Source organism: Melanerpes formicivorus, unplaced genomic scaffold (genome assembly GCF_026170545.1).
Source record: "Melanerpes formicivorus ecotype bairdi unplaced genomic scaffold, bMelFor1.0.p_v2 SCAF_161, whole genome shotgun sequence".
NCBI lineage: Eukaryota > Metazoa > Chordata > Aves > Piciformes > Picidae > Melanerpes > Melanerpes formicivorus.
Genome location: NW_027142513.1, coordinates 368489 through 392535, shown reverse-complemented (window position 1 = coordinate 392535; position 24047 = coordinate 368489). Strand labels below are relative to the sequence as shown.

Sequence of the window (24047 nt, the reverse complement as noted above, 5' to 3'; positions counted from 1 at the left end):
TATTTTTATAAGAATGCATATAGGCTGTAGAAAGTATTAGGGGAAAGATCTAGGACTTCCTACAGGAGTACTGTGGTATAGTTATTGTTTTTCCTTTGTATTTCTGGAATAAATGTATATGAAAACCTTTACTGTGCTAAAAATCCAGACTATACAGAAGATGGTAACCTATTTAGATAGATTTATTGTTATGTTAACTCTACATACTTCCAGAGAAATGGCTATCCTGAGTATGAAACATTTTCCAGGAAGTTGTGTATTCATGGCAGACAGTGGAAACATTTAACCAGTATTTTCTTTGCTCAGAAAAGAATCACAGTAGGATCTCCCAAAACAGAGGAATATTATCCATTATTAAGAGCAGCTAGGGAAATTACCATTTTTACAAACTGGCCTTTTTATTGGGAGCTGCTCACAAAACTAGACATCCTGTTGTGTTTGTGTTTTTGTTTGTTTGTTGTTCCCCCCTCTACCCCCTTAGCCTCAGCTGTATGTAACAAACTGAAAACATGCATTCACATTCAATGAAAATTTTCAAATCTGAGGTAGAAATCAATAATATTTGCTACGTAATTTCAATTTAAAGGTTAGATTCAGCTATAAGAAAGCAAATGTCCATGTACACTCTGTCATTTATAAGGCTCTACTTATTTAATTTTCTAAACAGACAGTCATGCACATGCATGTTCATGTAAAAAAAATAGTACAGCAAAAGTTAATTTTAAATAAGGGTAACATTAAATTCTGTTGAAGTTAAATCTTTGGGCTGAAATGTGGTAAGGCAAATAAGTGTGTCTGTAAGGCATTATGAGTATGCATTAGAATGTCCCACCACAATGCACTGTGATGTTTTAAATGGGTTATTTATATTGTCAAAAAAGGCATCTTTAAAAACCATGCTAAAATAAATGTCTTGGTAGGTGTGTGAACACACTTGGTTTGCAGATTGTCTACAGGGTTTCTTCTCAGCCTTTGGGGCTTCTTATTAAGGGCTTTGGTGAGATTAGGAAAACCATCCCAAGTGGCATACAAAAGGGCATGTTGTCTATGAAAGCTGAGCTGCTATGAAATGATAGGAAAAGTAGAGGGATATGCATGACCTTGTCCATGGCAGTGATCCTGGCCAGTAGCACCATACTGAGGGTGTTTTTTTCCTCTGTGTCCCTTAGGATGCGATATGTGTGCTGATAACCGCAATGGTGAGTGCCCCATGCATGGGCCCCTCCACTCCCTGCGCCGTCTGGTGGGCACCAGTAGTGCTGCTGCAGCTGCCCCTCCACCTGAGATCCCAGAGTGGCTCCGGGACCTGCCCCGGGAAGTGTGTCTGTGCACCAGCACAGTGCCTGGCCTGGCCTACGGCATTTGTGCGGCACAGCGGATCCAGCAAGGTACATGGATTGGGCCCTTTCAGGGAGTCCTGCTCTTGCCAGAGAAGGTTCAAATGGGAGCCATCAGGAACACTCAGCATCTGTGGGAAGTAAGTCATCATTTTTCCTTCCTGGTAAAACTTCATTGTTTCAAAGTAGGCACTGAGCATAACTGTATGTAGCATCAGTACTGGCCACTAGCTGTGAAAAAAAAACCCAACACAATTTAATTATGCTAACCTTGAAGATCAGAAAATGTAACCAGTGCAAGCCAAATCCTGGCTGCACTAGAGGTAGCCAGAAAAACAACAGAAAACTAAGAATTCAAATTGGTTTGCATAGGAAGAGCAGAAGCAGATTGTTGCAGGTACTGTAATGCAGAATAGAAAGATGTGGCCAGAGATGGCTTAAAGTTACAACATACTGCTCTGAGTTATAAGCACGCTGATGGAGCTCTCAGCTCACAGTTCCAGATGTATCATTTTAGTCTGTGTAACACATGTGGCATATTGTATCATTGCTGCAGCCTGCAGACAAACCAAGAAAGCTTCTGAATCAAATGCAGTGTCCTACAGCTCTGCTGTTTGCCCATAGTGGTTGTACACAATTTAGTTCAGCTCTGGTCTCACACCAACTGTACATTGTCATAATGATTCTTTCAGTGCTTCTGTGTGAAAGCTTCTTTCAGTCCTCTGATGTTCTCTGATGCATTTTTCACCATCTTAGAGAAGGTAGCAGTGCTAATTAATACGAAAATATTCAGGCCATGATAGTTTGGTTTATTTTGTGATAGACACTGACTGTGGTATGCCAGAACAGATCACAAACCTGTCACTGTATTCCTTTGGCTGTATAGGGACATTCATGGCTGTCACTGTTTGTTACCATGTACATTTTCACCAGTGAAACACTGGAGTTTTGTGCTTTGGTATAGTTTGTGCACAGATGACAGCAACAGCATCTTATGGTAAGTTAATTTAGAAAGAAAAGACAGCATATTCTGATTTTACAAACAGATCTAAAAATAATTAAGGAACATATCTAACAACTGTATGTATCAGCTACTGTCTACCTCATCTTTTCCCATTAATTTCTTCTTTGCTTTATACTGGAAAGCATAGTTTCTTAGTTCTGCTTAGTCCTTTGTAGACGCAGCTTCAGCTCACCTCAAGACTAACTGCTACAGAGAGTCAATAGAAATGTGCCTGTAGTTCTGCAGGTGATATTTATTCATTTAGATTAAATTTGAATCATCAGAATATAAGGGGGATGTGTTTGCTGTTCAGAGATCTGACAAGGATCCCATAGAATCATAGAATTGTTTGGTCTGGGAAAGGCCTTTAAGGTCACTGAGTCCAACCGTTATCTAACTCTACCAAGTCTGCTGCGAAATCTTAGTGCCATATCTATGAGTCTTTTAAACACCTCCAGGGATAGTAATCCAGCCATTTCCCTGGGCAGGCTGTTCCAAGACTTGACAACAATTTCAGTGAAAGATGAATATGCAAAGAGTCATTTTGCTCTTTTCATTGGGTATACAGTAAAATTGAAAGGACTTTTAAAAGATATTTGGTGTTGTGGAGCCAGGATCCTGTGTATAGAACTTGTTCACAGAAAACTTGTGAATATTTAGATTATCAGAACTTTAGGACTGATTATTACCTTTTCTAATAATCATGTTATATTTTTGCATACTATCCAATACATGTGACTACCTTCTGTAAGAGCTTCTATGCATTTCCTGTATGCAAATAAATAGTAAATAACACATCAGGGTCTTTGTTTCAAATAATTTACTCAAAAGGATGATTATGGCAAGAGGGAGATTTTCACATTAAAGACTCTCAGAGCACACCTAAATGTACTCAGTAAACGGAATGACTTGCAATCATTGGGGAGTTTTGTTGTTGCTTTCAGTGGGGATGAAATCTCTCTTGTGTACCAGATATTCATAAATTGGACTTAAATCTGTGCTCACCAGAACCCAGGGAGGTTATTAATATATTATTTTATACTTTTTAATGGAATCATGACACTGGGGGCTTAATTTTTATTGATAAAAGGGTTTTTAGGATTTAGACTATGCTAATTAACAGAACATAAAATAATACAATGAGCTTGCCAGATCATCAAGCTCCATAAACCATTGAAATTTATCTTTGAAAAAGAAGGAATTAGAGAGTTCTACATTACTCTTAAATATTTACATTATATTTTTTTTTTTCACTATTTTTTTGACAAGTTAAATTTGCAGATATTGGTAATACTTTTTTGAAACAAGCAAATTATTTTAGCTTAATTTCAGGTAAACTTAAAAAAAATGTTGGAAAGCAATGAAAAAAAAGAAGGTTTCTGGGGGGAAAGCCAAAAGCAAAGAAGAAAAAGATATTGAGTAAAAATAAAAATACCGATGTGTGCCAGACTCAGGTCATCGATGGCTGTCTGCTGAGTTTTTGTGTGGGTTTGCTCTTCTGTGCTTAACACAGATTTCCTGTTGGCTAAAAAAATGAGTTTGCGTATTTTAAAGTAATTATCTTTAAAATAATTCAGGGGGTGTTGGGGAAGTATTGTAATCAGCTCATGGTTTTGGATTATTTCTACTACTGGCAAAAATTGGTGGCAAGAATTGTTAGTGAAAAATTGCATGCTTTCAGCCTTACATAGAAGTTTTGGGCATTTACAGTTTCTTTTGTATTTCAAGTTAGTATGTTTTATCTAATAGAGAACTGATGTTTAATAAAGAAAAACGTACAGTTAAAGAATAATATAAAGTGCATGTGATTTTATAAAGTTGATCTCTGAAAACAAAAGAAACTGAAAGTATGCATCTGAACAGTCTGTATTCTTTTGGTCTGTATGGCATAGGAGTGTGGATTAAATACTTGTAAACATTAAAGGACTATCTCATCATTGTCCCTTTGCTTTAGTCAATTGTCTTCCATCAGTCTGTCAGACAGCTGCAAATACATGTATACCCACAGAACAGTTACTCAATGTTAGGTCTTGGTGGACCTTGCAGAGAGAACTTCCTTTTCTTAGTTCTGTAGATAGTATTCAGATATTTTTTCTCTCAGCTCTGCAAAGTAAAGTTGATAGATATTTGTTTTCATTTACAGTTCTTTGTTTTCAGTGTACAGCAGATAAATAGAAGGGCTGTTACAAAGGCTTTGATGCATAGTTACTGATTTGGTGGCTTTTAAAATTCTCTTTGTTGTGGGAAACATCAGAAGTATTGCATTTGATGTATAGTTCAATGCTATGGAAATATGCTTCAGTCTGTCTGCACAAATGTTCCTGCCATGCACTCAATGTTTGCTTTGTATGTAATCCGTACAGCAGAATGTACAGCAATTCAGAGTAAATTACATACCAGTCCATTACCTCACAACAGGCCTTGACACCTATGGGTGTTCATGGGAAATGATAGAGTTCTCTTGCAGTCAACCAGGATAACTTTTTATAACTTGAAGAAATATCAGCCCTTCAGAAAGCTAAAAATATTAGCAGTTCTTAGTTGTAGTTCTTTATTTTCCCCTTTGGCCCACTTCAATCCAGAGCTTGCTCATATTTTATAAAAATACAATAAACTCTGATTATTTTTTTTTCCTAAAACAAAAGCAGGACTGGATGTATTAAGCAAATACCCTCTTTGGTAATACAAGCAGTTACTCCAGTGCTGCTTGATAATATTCCTGATTTTTTAAAAATCTTCTTCTGTTTTATATTTTTTTTAAGCAATGAGAACAATACTTTTGTTATTGCAAAGAAAACAGAGACATTCTCAGCAATTAAGTCTCACTGATGAGAATGAGATAATTTTACCCTAATGTGTTTTCTAATAAAGAAGTGAAAAGGCACACTCGATTCCAACATATATGAAAACATTATCTCAATTATTAATGTGTCCTTGCTCCCTGGAGATAAATTAATCTGGTTGCACATGTTTTCCCCTTTCTGTTTAACATCAAAATTTAATAAGAGTAGACTTCAGGAATGTATGCGATATACACTTAGATTCTGTTACAATAAAAGACAGAGGTTTTAAAGGCTTGTACATTATAGTATTAGAAGTTTTTCAGGCTCCAAACTAAACTGTGAGTCCTGGAAACAGCTAAGTTGTAAATGGACTTTTACCATGCAAATTCAGGTTGGCTGAAAAAAGCCTTACTGATAGACATATCAAAGACAGAAACTAAAAGTTTCTTTTCTTCATTTTTCTGATAAAAAGTTTGCTGTCTCTCTTCATTTACATATAGCAGGGCATTCATTAATAATTACAAAATGCTAAACCTGTGTTACTGATTTTTTCCTTAAATGGGTAGGATTAACTGGCACTTCTAGAAAGTGTGCATGCCATTTTGATAAAGTACCACTTGTTGGATTTTTTATGCCTCATCTGAAGTCAAAGAAAACAGTACCTTTGATTTCATGATTTCCTCTGGACCACGAACAGGCATTTTGCTGGGACACAGGCTGGCCTGAGGCCATGCAGCGGTACTACACGTTTCTATACAAATTAATATGCAGAGAGAATCCTTATCTTTAAAACAAAGCACTCATTCCAGTTATGGTAATAGAGATGTATTCAGATTGTCTTGGCTATTCTTCTGGACTAAATTCATAGCAAAGCACTGGGGGATAAAATTTTTTGCATGACATAATGAAAATTATGTTTGTCAGCACGCCATCATCTGGTATTCTAGGCTGCTTGTGTTTCAAGTATGTCATGTTCATTAAGTTCAAATAATTTTGTCTCGAAAAGAACCCTTAGTTGTATTACTATTATGCTATTATATTACTACTATGTCTTAAATTATGGAAAGTAACAGCTGGTGCCATTCTTGTGGTTTTGCCTTTTCTGAAGGTTTTGTGTAGTGTACCACCTTTGCATTTATTTTCTATTAAAAAACCCAACCACAATAATTTTTACTTTTACATGAATTTTAATATTACATACTGCCTACTCGAAATAGCTTTAATGTTGTGCTCAGTAGTGAGAACATTCAGTGCCACAACTTCTTTAATTTATGTAATTTAGAAGAAAATTCAGCTAAGCCACTATAAACCAGCTTGCTAACACTAGCATTTCTAGATCACTTATTATCACATTTTTCCAAATAACTTTTGCATGTTACCGTTTCCTTACTTAATGTCAATAAAAAGTTAGTTTGATCCCAAATAGAAATACTACTTTGTATTTGCTGGTTCTTAGAAAAGCTAAAATGAACCTTGATTTTTGTTTTGGAAACCCTGTTATAAGATTTTTCACACCTTTCCTTCATGTTTCTCTGTGTCTTTGGTATTTATTGTGCATCCGAACAGATAAATTAGCCTAAGAACACAAGCAACAGAATCTATCTAATTTGGCATGGGAGCCAATTCTTTTCCTATTTAACAAAGTGAAGTATGGAATAAACTGTCACGGGGAGTAGGATATAGCCCCAGAATCTAAACAGTGTTACTGAAAACAATAGTTTTGTGGAATGCATAGAATGTTTACGCACACAGGCACATGCTTTTCCCACAAAAAACCGGTAAATTCTAAATTGCTAGATCATGCAGGCACTGTCTGTTTTCCCATGGCATGTAATCTCACCTTGGAGATTTCATTATATAATATGCAAAAGTACTGAAATGGAGCACAAATAAATAAAAAAAAAGCTGATTTCTGTTCGTATTTGACCACTACCTTTCCATATTGCTGAGAAGTGATTCAATCACCAATATTACACTTGACTATTTTTTTTTTTTAGTTCCAATATTACACTTGACTCTTTTTTTTTAGTTAGTGGAATCAATTTCCGGTGTTGGATGAAATCTAGTTTGTAAGTCCTGAAAGTACTCTTAATTTATGATACCATTAACAGTGAATTATTTCTATTGACTTTTGATTCAGAGTGGGTGAATAAAGGCAGTATTTTAATGAGATATATGGATAATCAAAATGTGTTGCTTACCTGATGCCAATAATATATTGGTTATAGATTTGATAAGCTGAAACTGCAGCATTTGCTTTTGGTAGTGATATTCAATATTTTGCTGAATTGTCTCAGTATCTGCATTATGTGGTTTGGTCCCCAGTTTTCATTGAATCAAATATGCATGGACTTTAAAACGCAAACTTTTAAGTACCTGCTTACTATAAAAACTGGAAAATTCAGCCCAAGGTACAATTTCCTTCCATGGCTTTGGCACCTTTTCCAGATAAGTTATAGAATTCCATTATCCAAATTGTTACACATGTGTGACAGAGGTTGACCTTTAGTCATGTCAATCCTTTTTGTGTAGGCCTCGGGCTCCAGCCTAATGGCTCAAAGCCTGATTTACTCACTGTAATAAGGGCAGGAGGTCGAGCAATTGTCAGCTTCCCTGCTCCTACTCATCTCAGAGCCTGGTTGAAGGCTGTTAACACAAAGCTTTTCAAAGTGAATTTACAACCACCACCACTGACAGAGGCCAATCAGTACACCATAAATGTCAGGTTAGTGAGATTGAGCAGTAAGTAAAGTACTGGCAGCCCACTATTGGCTGAAATCAATTGCTTAAGGTTTAACTCAGAGTAGCAATCCATGTATAAATACATCTGCAGAACTGACTTAAGTGTGAAGAGCAAGTTGGTGAATGAATTAGGTAGAATTACCCACCAATAACAGCCATGGCACCAAACCTTGCATTTGTTCTCCTTCTATACAAATAGTGCCTGCACTGATACAATTATGGTCAAAAAGATGTTGGACCTGCCTATTAGTTACAGAAATAAGATTTCTTTATTTTATACAAGGGAAAAATAAAGAAAAAAGGTAAATGAGTGCGCTATCTTGCCTGGACAAAGAAAGCTAGGAAATTTTTTAACATATCAATTTAGTAATACTCAATTATCTTTAGTCATTGACTTCACAGAATGCTTTTCATAGGGAAGTTGTGGCTTTTTGCTGTTGACTTGTAACTGGAAACTATCACAGAATTCACTAATGAGTGATTATGTACCTGATGGTCTGAATATCCATGAGATGTAGTTACCCACAAGACTGAATGTTTTTGTCATTTTGTGTAGTGACAGCTTGGACAACAATTCATTTGGCTTTGAAAGCATCAGCATTAAAACATGGGAATCCATTAAAATTCTGTATGCCAAGATTTATAAATTAGGCAATTTCCTTGATTATTGCAATCATTTACAAAATTGATTGTCCTAGTGTGGTATAGGCAGATTTCAGCAATGATCACTGACAACAGCACATCCTCTAATATCTATTCTCATTGTTCCCTAAAAGAAAAGCCACTCTATTACGAGATTATTCTCCATCTCAAGGTCAATTGTGCATTGAAAAAGTCTACTAATGTAGAAGAGCACGTATCTTTTAAAGGAGAACCACATCAGCTATTTACAGACCATAATGATGGTCGGAACACTTTTTTTCTTCTGTTTGTAATTTGTTTGCTGACGACCAAGTCATTCAGTTGAGTCTGTAGTGCATATTCTTTTTTGATCTGTTATTGAAAGGTAAATAATTCTGGCAAATTGCAGCTGTAAATATTTATTTGACTGAGGATTTAAAAGTCAATACTGTGTTTTATTTGTTGCATCTTAAAGTTCTAATTAGCCAATAGATATAGCGTATAATAACTTGATTTGGGTCAATTATTTCTGCAAGACATAATAAAGACATTATGTCGCAGAGCACATACACTCTAGAAGTTTTCTTATATTAAATCATACAATAAAGCCTCAATAGGCTAGCCACCAACCACAAAACCACAGGTCTTTCTGCTGTATGTACAATATGCACACTAAAAACATGTAAATGCTAAACCTTAAAATGTAGAGGACTGCATAAGAATCTTTTTGCAAACTGTAAATGAGGTCCAGTCATAGCTAGCAGCAAGCTAATTTGTATCAGGCCTCATGAAGATCATGAGCCTCCAGGACTAATACTATGCAGTTGCTAGACAGTCCTTGCTCAGACAAGCCTGCCATTGATGTCACTAGGAGCTTTGATTTAAGGAGGTCTTCAGGCATGACTGAATAACACAGTATCACTTTAATCACAAATCTTAAATGACTTTTTTTCCAAGATGGGCCAACTGTTCTTTCAGATCTGCAGAGCCACCTGAGTGTTGTCTGCCACTGTCTACATGACAACAGTAACGCACAGTTAACACAGAATCATAGAATCACATGGGTTGGAAGGGTCATCTAGTCTAACTCCCCTGCATAAGGTACCCTTGTATAAATCCATTCATTTCACCTATAGATAGTATTTCACTGTGAAGAAAGGGAGGACTGTATTGCCAGTGACTATGTAGTGGAGCATAGTATTTAGTTAACACCAAAGAAAAACAATGTTTTGGTGTCTTGTAAAAAAATCTCTGACTCATAAATTTATTGTTTGTACTATACCGTACATCTGCTGCATGGGTTTAGCAAGATGTATGTAAACAATTCCCTATTTTATCAGTAATTCAACCTGGTACTTTCTACGTAGGGACCCAGTGATGTGCAAGCAAGCAAATTTATTGACCCCAGGGCATTTATAAGGATGTTTTGATTTAATCTGTGGAACTATAAAGTAGAGAAAAGTGGATATCTCATGAGTACAGGAACTTCATACTGAAATAGAGGCCATGTGAAAGCTCTGTTCTTATTATTTTCACCAGTAACAGAGCTCCAGATCTGGAAATAGAGCTATGATCAATATTTGTTACAGTCCTAAACTGGGGAAAAAGTGTCCTACATTAAGTAAACTGTAAGCTTTAAAACAAATAAAGCTAGCAGATCTAGGGTTCATGATTTTTGCCTAGGCTAATCAACCAGATGTGCAAAGGAGAGTATTTTTTAAAAAATAGTTTATATGTACATTTTGCCTGATGCCATATCACCATTCACTATGGAAAGCAGTGTAGTAGTTTTCATCAGTCTTTCAAAAGAACTTCTATAGCAGTACCAGTTGGTGGTTGATTCTATTTTTAGACCACCATTAAAAAAAAGAAAAAAGAAAGCTTACCATTGAGGTAATATTAATAATTAAAAAATGTTCTATTTTCTATATGCTATTTCTATTTTCAGTCGTCTTGAATTCTGTTCCCATCTCTGTTGCTGCAGAAAAAGGAGGTAGAGATGCACAGTGAGGAGGACTTGGGTATATATTTTTTTATTTGTAAGATCAGTTGTAGTAAAGCACATCTTATGTTCCAATGGGAGATGTGAAGCTTTGCTGGGCTACAGATATTTCCCTGGCTTTCTGTTAATTAATTTGATTACAACCATCAAGATTTCAGGGTCAGTTGTGGTAGCAAAGTGACATTTGTCCACCTCTAAAAAAATTAGTTGTCTTTAAAGGCAAACATTCTGAGAAGGATTTGACATTTGATGGGAAACAAACGTAACTTAAAATAATTTGAATCTCATCTGTGACATGGGGATCTTCCTCATTTCACAGCAGAAAAACTGGTGTAGAGGTCGGTTAGGTGCCTCTAGATTGAAGGCATTTGGAAAGTTCTGGAAGAAACACTAACATTTCTTCAAAATAAATGTCTCTGTAAGTAATGTAAAAATACAACATGAATACTTTAGTAAAATGGATAGATTCCTGTAAAGAAGGGGGGGAAAAAAAAGAGGTTGATTTTTTTTAAACAGTATTTTTCATGGAGAAAAGCGGAGGCTGCAGATAATTTTTTCACCAGCTCTAATAAAAATGCACAGAAAGTTACAATGCCTTACAGATTTCACTTAAAGCTGCTGTAACCCATTGGGGTAGTTGGTGAGATTTATCAAGCCAGTACCTCAGCTGTGTTTTCTGCAATATTCTCTTTTTCATCATCCTAAACCTGCAAATACTCTGATTCTAGCATTTTGCTGGTGAGAAATTTGAGGTCTTGTTTCCGTGTTGCCACCAAACTTTTCACCTAGCTAAATCTCTTCTGTTGCTTATGACCAAACACAGTGGAGCTTAATTTTCTGTAAATATTTTAGCATGTTGGGCAATCAGGTAAGGAGTATAGCAAGCTCAATTTCTGTTGCAGTTTTATCACAAAGATGGCCAAGGTGAAGGTGGACATTGATATTTCCTTACACCATACGCTAGTTTTGAAGATGTTTAAGAAAAAAATGGGTACCATATTGATGTCCAGATTTTTGTGTCAGTGTTATCTTACCTGAATTTATTTTCTTTTCTCATCAAACCAGGATCACATTCAAGTTACTTGAAATATAAAGTGGACTTTAGGAACATTTACTAGCTTCCTCGTTTGTCCAGGATGCTACCTATTGTATCTTTAGTCTAGGGATATTGTGAATTTCCAGCAGTGAGAGTTTTCCAGCAAAAACTGCATGGGCTGGTTCAGGGGGTTTCTGTAGCCCACCGTATGGTGGAACATACATTAAAGCAGGCTAAATATCTGAGCCTGGGTGGGCTCAGACAGTGACTCTGTCTGAGTAGCTATTTGACCTTGGGGTCTGCCATTCCCAACAAAAGATGTCTGAGGGTCAGAATGAAGTCTGCAACCTCCCTTTCCTCAAAAGATACATTTGTCTGTCTCTTTTCTTAACCTTTGTAGGTTTTTGTTTATTTAATAAAATGTTAATTTTTATGCCCTAATTACCCAGAAGTGACACGTCCCAAAGGCAATAATATTGCTGAAGTTTTACTTTGTTGCTTGAAATAGACCTTTCCTTTACTTTTGAAGGGCTAATATGTGTACATTTTCAGTGATTGCTGCCAAGCTAAATTAGATGGCTTCTTTTTTTAAAGATATGGCAACTGTCATGTTGGATTGCCTTAAGGACTTTGTAGGATCTTAATCTGCTTAATCCTTCATTCATTTATATTTTTTCTACATTATTACTTTCCTTTTCTGAAATCTCACAGGTCTGAACACTATAGGCTGTTCATTCCCATTCTATGCTCTGTGTGTCATGGTGCCTGTATTTATGATCAGAAATAGCAGGCAATCTCTCTCAGGACCCTATCAATCACAATTTTAAGTAACAGCAACAGCCACTGAAGAAGCCTGCACAAGGCCCTCCCTCTCTGAAGCTGACCAGCACACTGCTGCTATATTGCATCCAGCCACTGGTTGGTGGGTCATTCAGGAAAAATACTTTTTCTCTGTCACATTTGACTTTCAGGTCATCTATTTTAAGGGATGGAAGATATCAAGAATTTAAACTTGTTGCTGCATCCATGGAGAAAACAGCCGGCTACAGTGATAGTTAAGCCAAGGCAATTCCATGTCTTGGCAATAATTTATGATTAGAGCCAACCTGGTGAAGGTATGGACCACCATGGTGTTTTACTATTTATCTTTTCTCATTTTAATTTTTTTTAGCCTTTAAAATAAAATTTTTGTTTATTTTTTTATTTATTACTCTTAACAATCTTACATTAAAAATTATTTTTGTGATTTCTGAAAAGATGCATGTTTGTCTCAGTGCTTTCTATTAAAAGAGAAAACAATCTTGCATTCCCTTTCAGTGAGGAAGGTGATTTAATTAATTTGGAGAAATAAGAGTAAGTTTGCTGTTGAGAGCATCCATTTGTAGTTCTAGTCATCTTGCATTAACTGTGGAAGTTTTCTCTTTCACAGACAAAGCTGGACTGAATGTATATTAAGATTTTGATAGTTAATTCCATTATTTTAATAATGCTACAGTCAGTCACTGCAGCTTTATATTGTCTTCTATGATAAGTCTCTAAAAGAATAGATGTTGAGGAATTTTGGTGTAAGAAAGACTTTGTAATACAGAATCCAAATTGCCTCAGGCTGAAAGTCTGCCTGAATTATAAAGTTAGCAAATTTGTGTATCTTTGGAGGCTGAAAAAGTACGCCTTTAGATCATAGAGGACATTGGGGCAATAGACAGATGCAGGCAGCTGAAACAGCATGCTTGAAGAAGATAGAGAATAGCAATATAGTTTGGAGAAAAAACTAGGGCCTTCTTAGGCTATGACTTGTACAAGACTACTGCCATTCTCTCTCTTTGTTCTTAAAGATTATAGATAATTTTTCCATGCTCTCACAAACCGGGCTAGACTTGTCTCAACATTACAGTTACAAATCTACTTATTACTCAGTTTTTGAGCTGACACTGTCTGATGATGAGTTGTGGGTATCCCGCAGAAAATCACAGGCAAGATATTGAGAAAGTTTGGAATTAATAATTTTATTCCTCATGTTCTCATGGTTTTCTGCTCTGGATTTTCCCCATTCTCTCTCAAGTAATTTAAATATTTTATCTCATTTAAGGATTAAAAAACTTGGAAGTGCTATAAAAGGTAGCTTTGTGAATACTCTTGAGCATGCAAAGCATTTTTGAGAGATCTTTTAGCGTCTTTAGCATTTGACTAGGAAACACAGTATCATGCCAAGGATGGACCAAGAGCAGGCACAACAGGGCGCAAGCTGGCTGGCTGTGGTCTGTGCTGAACAGATAGAAGCCTGCTGCATTCTGGAAGCCATGGGAAGAAGTCCTAGCAAGGTTAATTGTCTTGTGGGCTGAAACTACTGCGCTCAGACAGTGTCTGTTATGATTAGAGTGAGGTGGACCTCTGTGCCTTCTGGGGCTAATTTTTGTGACTATTTGAGCAACATTTCACTAGATTTTCTGAAAACTTACAGGCATCCACTTTAGCTGCAGGTGATTTGTCCTAGCAGTAATACTGGCAGTGCTTCTCAGTGGCTCCAAGTCAACCAATGAGCATAGAGTGCAGCTTCAAATACCAGAGAATCATGTGCTTTATAACAGGGCAGGTTTGCACAGACACACAAGCCAAGCCAGTGCTTACATTTTCTAAAACTGCTCACAAATCATGTAGTTGAAAGTTGAATAGTTTAATATTTATTACTTAAAGTCTTGTAAACGTCTCTGTTTAAACAAAAAATCAGTTGCTGTGCCTAATTGATCAGTTGTGTAAGACTATTCTCTTCCATGTATGAGAGCTACAAATAGTATAAATGGAGGCTTGGGTATGGTAAACTCATACTGCGATGCCATTGCACATTTCTGACCTTTCATTTACTTTCTTCAACCTTGCTGTGAGTTGTTGGTGTTGAGGAGCTTTCAGAAAACATGGAGCAGCTTGTAAAATCAGGACTCCTGAGATTTGTTGCAGTGTCAGAATGCATGATTTTTTAAGTCTTCTAATTTTCTGTTTCATGGTGAATGTATTTGCAAGCAAATACAAGGACTCCAACATTCCACCCAAATAAAAATATCAAGAATTTCAAAGAGGGCATGCATTAGTCTCTTAAACTTTCCATATTGGTGGAATCTGTTGGAAAGGCACCAGAGAATGAAGAGAGAAACCTTGCCTTTGTGCATGAGTATGATAATTTTTGTTTGAGCCACCTATATGCATTATAGCATTTAACATTATAGCATTTAACTCTCCAGCAGAAGGGTTAAGTTGTATAAATTGAATAATGTCATGTGACTAAAATAGCTTTCAAGAGTTGCCTTGTGTCTAAAGATCACAACCAAAGAACTGAGGGAAAAGAGAGTACAATGTGGCTGTGGAAGTGATCAACTTCTGAAAAAAAGTCTTTTAATTGAATTCTTCATGGCACTTAATATATTTGTCATCATTATAGAGAGCTTAAAATTAATTTCAGTTTTTTGTATGGGCACTTACCTATGGAAAAGACCCAAGTCAGGCAGGCGGGCTTTTCTATTCAGAAAATGAGTTGGGATACACAAAATACCATAGCTAGAAGCTTAAGTTAGAGACAAAGTGCATCTCAAAATGGAATAATTCTGTTTTGCAGCATTAAACATGGGAATACCTTACTAAAAGTATCAGGTACCTTATTTTGATTCTTTAAATAATCATTAGGCATATTAAGGCTTTGTATAAATTATCTAAGCCTCTGTCTTCATGATCTGTGAACCTCTAAATGCTTTGCTTTACATCCTGGGCCATACATGAAGAGACAAAGACTGTCTGCATCTTCCTTGTAGCACTCTACATAAGGGGCTCATCTTTGTTGGTGCACTTCCTGGGAACTTCTTCCCTCAGCTGTCCAAGTAGATTCTACTTTCTCTTGCTTTATTGTGGGGCTAGAGAATTGCCTCAGGGACTGGGCCAGGGCTAGTGTTTTCAGGTGTTAGTCTCTCGTTTCACAACGAGAAACGAGATGCTTTGTGCTGATTGATGCTTTGTGCTGCCTGGCATTGACATTACAGTTTTGTCATGATTTCTGCAGCTTCCTGATTCATCTGGGCACTTCTTACCATAGAAATTTTCTGTCATTATGAAGTCAATATGTATTCATGGCACACTGGTCCTCTCCCATTTTTCTGTGCCTTTTCCTGGATGGAAGCTAATGGCCTATGAACTATGCTCTGCAGCAGATGATTGAACAGTCTCTTCTGGCTTTAAAATCCATGGAACTAACAAGAGAAGTTACTGTGTCTGTGTAAACCTTATCAAAACTGAGCTCTGTTCATTCTCCCAAGAAAGAGTTTCTGTGCTTATAAATTCCTCTTAGCCTCCTTTTCTGACAGAGTGCAGCACATCAGAGGAATTGTCTGATAAAGAAGGAAAGAGAGGAGAGGGATTATTATAAAAGCCAGCCATGTGTGCATAGAAGTCTGCATATTTCCCTTATACATGAAGTGGTGCATACAGACTGCAGTTTAACCCAGAGCTGTAGAGAAATAATAATATGGAATAAAGAGAAACAGTAGTTCTGAATTTTCTTGCAATGATCCTACTGCAACAACACTGGATGGACATGCAACCGTATACCACAACCCCCACAGCTGTCACTTTGGCAAACCTTTTGATGAATTGGATCTTGATATTTACAGAATCTATTAAAATACAGCCCATCATGTGTTTGTTTATATGTTGACAAGATGATGTACATCCTGCAGGTCAAGGGTGATGTGAACTGTTTTGGTGTTCTTGTCAAAGCAGCTAAAAAAAGAGCATTTAAACAATTTTTGTAGAATAATTGCCTAAGAATGAAAAAGCAACATACAGAATTCTTACTTTGAAAAAAAATCTCTACTGATCTGACACAAAAATCTGAGCTTGTTATCAATCAAAAAGACTTTCCTACTTCTTCTCTAATATGTTAGAAAATTGGCAGCTAGATAGAAAAACAAATAGCAAAATTAAACAGAAAGGAATTGATTTAACTCCTTGGGTGGTTTATCCAGTGCCATATAAAACTTTTCACTTGGGCTTGTCACTTATTAATTTTTTTTCTTTTAACAAATGAGGCTATAAAGCACATACAAAATCTTGCATCTGATACTCTCATAAAGCTAATCTGATTTAGTAATGTGTTTGAACACTGTTCCTATGTTTGATTTTTCCTTGCAGTTACGTAGAAAAAATGCTGTCTGAAATTCAGTCATTTCAATATAGTTGTCCTTACAGATATGCCTTGTAAATCTAAATGTGTCTGTATCAAGTATATTACCTGTGAAAAATTTGACCTCAGATTCATATGCTGAAGAATTCCAGCACCTTCTCCCAACTTCACTGCATTGTTATTAGATCATATTCTTATAAAGGGAGCTAAATGCTAAGACAACTTATTGCATAAGAATCTCTTTCTATCTCACGTGTGTTGCTTGTTTTTTCCATAACTTGGAGGCATGTGCCACCGAAATAAATAATTCCTGTCCCAACATAAAGCTAGCACATGGTCCTGTCAGTGTCATAAAATAAATCACAGAAGAGTGCAGATAAGGACAGAGTTTCAAAGGAATAAATTTGTTATACATGCATTGTCATAATGTTGAGATATCCAAATCCTTGGCTGGTTTAGGAAGGAACAGATACATTTGGAACTCAGAGTGGAGCTGAGGTGAAAAGCCTGAGAGACAACAAGAGTGTGTGAAAGTGAAAAGGAAAGAGTGAGTGGTTACATGGGGAAAGGAAGAATAGGCACTGCAGGAGAAGAGGGATCAGAATTATCATGTGTGAGGATCACAGGGTGACTTCTGGACATGAGCTGTCCTGATACATTGTGCTGAAGAAGTGGTAGTGTTTGCCCTCATGTCCCTTTGAGGAGAGGGACCTGAGAACAGCTTTTGCAATCTTTGGGTTCCCTCCTCAGAAATGGAACAGGCTGTGCTGGTTCAAGTCTGGTGAAAGCTTGTTCCTGGGTCCTGGAGTCTCTTGATCAGGTCTGGCAAAGGAATCAGAGCCTCCTCTTCTTTTATTCTTATTACAGAAAGGAGATTCAGGCCTTTTCTGAGCTGAAATACTGCTAGCTTTTTTTTTTTGTCTTCTTTTGTTATGTATTTTTAAGACTGTTCTGGCAAAGTAAAAGTGCTTGTAACTTGTTTCAAAATGAAAGCCAAAACCCTCCTTCATATATCTGGGAATTTCTCTCTTCCTCTTTATTCCATAACTTGCCATAACCTTGTTCCAGAAGCATTACTTCAGACATTTTTTTCCTTTTTCACTCTTTCCCCCTTGACTTTTCTGTAGCGATTGCCAATATTGAAGCAGTTAGAACTAGTTGTGAGATTGCAGTCTGCAGATACTTTCCCAGATAGAGCTGAGCTGACACCTTAAAAAGCAAAAGCATGTTCATGAGATCATAGAATCAGGGCATTGCTTTGGTTGGAAAAGATCTCTAAGATCATCAATTCCAACTGTCAATGTAACACCATTGTGACCATTAAACCATGTCCTGAAGTGCCTTGTCCACATTTCTTGAATACCTACCTCTAAGGATGGTGACTTCCCTACCTCACTGAACAACCTACTCTAGTGCCTGCCCAACCAAGATGCTTTGGTCAAAAAGTATCTACCTACCGTCTACAATGAGATGCTAGGCTGAGTTACTTCTGAACAAGGTACTGCATCTGGATAGCACCATGTAGCTGAGTTTTCAATACTGTAAGGTCTGATGCATCATTGCCATGTGTCCAGGTGTGACACTTTGGGCTGCATAGTAACGTATTGTTAGTGAAGGTTGAGATTCTGTTCCTGAAGCCACCCACATGAGCAATCAACGATCTGAGCAAAACTCAGTGGTTAGACTGAAGACAAGATGTTAGTGTCCTAGGAAGGAAAAGCAAAGTGTCCAAACTTGCCTGTTGCACAGAGCTGTTTATTAGTATGGTTTCTAATTAGGTTCCATAGATCTTTCAGACATATGGTATACACAAACTTCAAATTTGAAAATCTGAAACTGGATAGTGGTGCTGATGTTTTTTTTTTTTTGGTGGTTTTTTTTTTTTTTTTTTTTTTTTTTTTTTTTTTTTTTTCCTTTGGTTTTAAAGCCTAATTTTGAGTGTTAAACTCACAGCAGAATCAGCAAAAAAATTATCATCAAACAGATGGCAAAACTTGTAGTTACCTTTCTGGAAGCTTACATTAAGTTTCTCTGTGTAACATGGAATTGTTTAGGTTGGAAAAAAATTTGCAGACCATCGAGTTCAATCCTTAGCTTAGCATTACCAATTCCACTACTAAACCATGTCACTAAGCACCTCATCTACACATCTTTTAAACACCTCCAGGAATGGTGATTTGTTCAGTCCCTTGGTCAGACTGTTTCAATGCTCAATAACACATTCTGTAAAGAAATTTTTCCTATTATCCCATCTAGACCTCAGTTGGTACAATTTGAGGCCATTTCCTTTTGTCCAGTACCCACCCATTGACAGCCTCCTTTCAGGTAGTTGTAGTGAGTGACAAGGTCTCATCTCAGCTTTCATTTCTCCAGGCTCCCTTAGCTGCTGCTCATAAGACTTGTGCTCCAGACCCTTCAACAGCTTCTTTGCACATGTTCCAGCACCTCAATGTCTTGTAGGAGGGACCCAAAACTGAACACGGTGTTCAAGATGCAGCCAGTACAGGGGCACTATCACTTGAATGTGATTTGAAACCAGAGATGTATGCAAAAAGAAAAACCCAAAACCTCACAACCACAACCCCTCCCCTTCCAAAATATAAATAAACAAAACAACAAAACCTCACAACCACCCCCCCAAAAAAACCCCCACAACAAAACCCCACAACCCACCAAAACAAACAAACCCAAACAAAATGAAATAAACAAAAAAATCCAATTATCTTAAAATTTTTTTCTTTTTTTTTTCCTTTTTTATTTTTTTTTGTAAACAGCTCATAAGGGTTAGAGTGAGGTTTATAACCCTGTAAACTGGTACATGAATTAGAGATAAGTGTCACACTCACATTACATTTTCCAGATTTTCCAAGTTTGTCAGACTGAATGCTCTTTGGACAATGTTTCTGACAGTTTAATTAATTATAATGGAAATAAACCAAAAATGCTCATGCTTTAACTGTATTCTTTGGCAAGTATTACACTTTGTGGAGAACTTCATAACTCTAAAAAGGAAAGAATCCAATATATTAGTTAAGCTTTTTCATTTTTATTAATGATCTTTGCTATGTGCTTTCTTATGTGGGAAACAGACTTTCAGGCAAGAAGAATGAAAACAAGAAAGAGCCAAAGAAATGCTCCTTTTAGTGTCATTCTAATGGTCTCTCATAAGCCCTATGAACAGATTAGTTCCCATTCAGTGAGTGTACTTAGAACTAAGGAGATATGGTATAGGACTTAGTCACTGGTTATAGACCCTTGGTGTTAGGGTCAGATGCTAAAAAAATGAAACAAACAGCCAATTTGCCTACTCCTAACTGTTGTTTCTTCCACCAGAGGCTACTGAGCTGTTGTCCATGGTTCCCTGGTGGTCTGCAGGACCTTGCAAAACGCTCTGCAGATTACAAGGATGACTAAGTTCAAAGGAGTCTCGCTAGGTGGTATAATTGTGATCTGTGTTTCAGCACAATCATGACAGATGATTTCCCTGACACAAGACAGGACTTGCACCATGCTTGGTGTTGGCATTCCACTAGAATTTCCACTTACACAGTTAAGGATGTCCATGTGCTCATCAGACACTTGCTTGCAAGTGTCATATTTGTGTATGCAGTCACTCAGTTTGCTTGTGAAATCTTGTCATAGCTGAAGGCCAAGGGTCAATATGGAGTATGGTCACATCTCATTTCAAGTGAGTAAAAACTAGCCTTCTGTGTAGCTGTTGCTGGATAATAAGATTATGGCAAGAGTCACTAGATGACACTGTTACATAGTTTCACACAATGCTTTTTCTTAGTGACTGTGTTCAGTCTTTGAAGATATGCTGTACTGTCTCTTGTGTTGCAGTTCATGTTTACAGTGGTGCAAGCACCAGGACAGTTTTCCGTCTGATTAAATCTTTCTAACTCAGCTTTGCAGGAGAACAGAGTTGGCATTTCAATTTGGACAACACTGAATATAATTTGCATCCCAAACACACCATTTTGGCTGCCATGATTCCCTGTTAAGAAAGATCTGTAAAGACCTCTGACTTTGAGGAAATCAGGAGATACATCTACCAGGGGTCAGGATTATAGTGGCAGAGTCTGATGAGTGATCTCACGTAGTGCCTTTTGACAAAGTAGTCTGATGAGTGATCTCACGTAGTGCCTTTTGACAAAGTAGGTCAGCAAGGGGAACTTCCAACTGCTTTACTGAAGCCCACCTGTCCCTGAAGTTCAACCTGGGTCCACCAGGGAGTGATGAGCTATTTGGAGCCACTGTCATTTCCATGTCTGGAAACTATACTTTCCCTTGTACTTTCTCTTGGGGTAAGAGCCTATAATCTGAAATAAAGCCTTTTTTGTCTTCTCCACTGAACAAGGCTGAAATAGTTAGGCTCACCAGGGTCTATATTTTTGTGCTGTCATTTGCAGCATTAAGACTTTGCTGCAATGCAAGCAGCGGTGTGCAGCTATTGTCAGGTTCCAGACATGTTTATGTTTTTGCCACTTGCATGTTATCTCAGAGCTTCCAGAGAATGACTTGAGGCATCTCAGCTAGTGAAGTCTTGAAATTAATACTGAGTGGAAGAGGCATGCTTTTTTTTTCCCTTTCTGCTTCCCCCCTCCCCCCCTTTACTTCTAAGCATGTATCTGAAAATCTTTCCCAACATAGTAGTTCTGTAAGTAATGTGACAGAAGATGATGCTTTTTTTTTTTGTTTGTTTGTTTTGTTTTTTCCTTTTGAATTGCTCTGCTGCAATAATTTACTGGGTAGGAAAGGTCATTTTAGGGAAACAGCTTTCAGCAGCATTACAGGGGCAGCTCTAAAAGCTGTGGCTCCTGTTCACTGTACAAAAAGAAAAAAATTAAAAAAAAATAAAAATTGAAAGATATCTTAAATTAAGAAAAAGGAAAAATTAATTATATTCCTTGCATCATTTCTCCTGACTGGTTGACAGCATGATTTTGTAGTCCAGTCATTATATATGTATTTATGCAAAGACACTATTCTGGTTTTGCTAGTCATAAATGCGCTATGGTAGTCACACTCAAGTGCTAAGATGATAAAAATTTTTTGTATGGGTTGTTATCATTTTTCTTAAAAAGAAGAATAAAAACAATTAAAAAAGATTACTTCAGTTTTTCAACCACTAGTCTCAGAGTGAACTCCACCCAGGATGTGGCAATTTATAGAATGATATTTGCACACTCAGTCACAAACATTTAATATCAGTAAGCTAAGTATCCGGTCTTAAGTCAGTCAACCTTGCTTATGATGTGTTGCCCTCTGATGCAGCCCACTTCTCTCTGCTGTCCCTACAATGGCATTGGACAATAGGGGTAGGTTATATGCTTAGCCTTAGTTCCTTAATGTTATGTGAAATGAATCCTACCTTTAAGACACAAACAAACCTCCTTTTACACTGTATGTGAACAAAGGAAATAATCAACAGTGCCCCGACATTTATTATCAGTTTCTCATATTGTAAATTCACTATGGGCATGTTACATTGTAGTCAAACTTTGGCTGCACCTCTGGGCAGACACGACACCTAGTTTTAACTGAGGAAATGTAAATCTAGCAATACTGAGCTTACCATGGGATGCAAGACTCATAGTAAAGCATGGTAAATAGCCTTAAGTACATCCAGTACTGCTGTGATTGCCCTGCTGTGGTGACTTAGCTGATTTACACCTAAAGAGCAGGTTGGTCTGCATCAGTTGCAGTCACTTAGATTGCAGTGTAGACATGCTTTAAATCAATAAGATTTTCAATCTGTGAATATAACTGATACATATGAAAGCAAAACAGGGTGGATATCTTTTCCTATGCAACGGATTTGATATGTCTAAAAGCAAAGGCTGCTTAATTTAAGCATTCTCTGTTATGCAATTGCAGAGCCACAAATATTTTCTTGGATAACATTTGTTCCCAATTGTAACCATCAGAAGGTCAGAAGTTCAGAATGACATTATGGAGTTTATTTGTTTGGAAAAATGATCTGGTTATTGCCATAACAAATTATGTTAAATTGTTTTGGTTGTATGATATAGGGTTTTCATATTAATGACATATTTAAAATGTATTTATAAAACAGTTGAGCTTTGACTATTGTAGTTCAGATCTGTGCAGTTTTATAATTGAGATATTTGCAAATTTGCAGTTCAAATTATTTTGGCAGAGACCGAACATAGATGCATTTTAAAATAAAAACTTTGTATAATTGCATCATGATGGATCTTTTGAGCCCTATTCATTTCTACTCTCAAAGATATGAAATCAATACAAATTTCATGACTGACTGTATGCAATCTGTGAATGATGTTTGTGATGAGCGTCAGATTTTTTTCTCATTTATGTGCACAATATATGTAGATGTGCCATTAAAGATCTGGAGGAGGGCATTGAGTCCATCATCAGTAAATTTGCAGATGACACCAAGCTGAGGGCAGGTGTTGATCTGTTAGAGGGTAGGAGAGCTCTGCAGCAGAACCTTGACAGGCTGGACAGATGGGCAGAGTCCAACGGCATGAGATTAACACATCTAAGTGCCGGGTTCTACACACTGGCCACAAGAACCCCATGCAGTGCTACAGGCTGGGGGCAGGCTGCCTGGAGGCAGAAAGGGACCTGGGCGTGCTGGTTGACAGCTGGCTGAACATGAGACAGCAGTGTGCCCAGGCAGCCAAGAAGGCCAATGGCACCCTGGCCTCTGTCAGGAATAGTGTGGCCAGCAGGAGCAGAGAAGTCATTGTGCCCCTGTACTCAGCACTGGTTAGGACATACCTTGAGTCCTGTGTCCAGTTCTGGGCCCCTCAGTTTAGGAAAGATGTTGAGTTGCTGGAACATGTCGAGAGAAGGGCAACAAAGCTGGTGAGGGGTTTGGAGCACAAGCCCTATGAGGAGAGGCTGAGTGAGCTGGGGTTGTTTTGCCTGGAGAAGAAGAGGCTCAGAGGAGACCTTCTTGCTGTCTCCAACTACCTGAAGGGAGGATGTAGCCAGATGGGGGTTGGTCTCTTCTCCCAGGCAACCAGTGCCAGAACAAGAGGACATAGTCTCAAGCTGCACCAGGGGAGGTTTAGGGTGGATATTAGGAAGAAGTTCTTCACGGAAAGAGTGATTGGTCATTGGAATGTGCTGCCCAAGCAGATGTTAGAGTCACCATCACTGGAAGTGTTTAAGAGGAGACTGGATGAGGCACTTGGTCCCATGGTTTAGTTGATAAGACAGTGCTGGGTGATAGGTTGGACTTGATGATCTCAAAGGTCTTCTCCAACCTGGTTAATTCTTTTCTTTTCTTTTCTTTTCTTTTCTTTTCTTTTCTTTTCTTTTCTTTTCTTTTCTTTTCTTTTCTTTTCTTTTCTTTTCTTTTCTTTT

At 37.4% G+C, this 24047-nt stretch overlaps 1 protein-coding gene across 2 annotated transcripts in view; it reads left to right on the top strand.

The window, feature by feature from the left end:
- PRDM6 (PR/SET domain 6) overlaps positions 1–24047 on the top strand; it is an 81444-nt gene that overhangs the window by 9361 nt on the left and 48036 nt on the right. For both annotated transcript variants that reach the window (XR_010991216.1, XM_068168954.1), the window contains exon 3: positions 1170–1477. Coding sequence is in view for 1 of the 2 variants with exons in the window: in XM_068168954.1 (XP_068025055.1) it covers positions 1170–1477 (308 nt within the window). In the remaining variant the exon portion in view is untranslated. The remainder of the gene's footprint in view (positions 1–1169; positions 1478–24047) is intronic.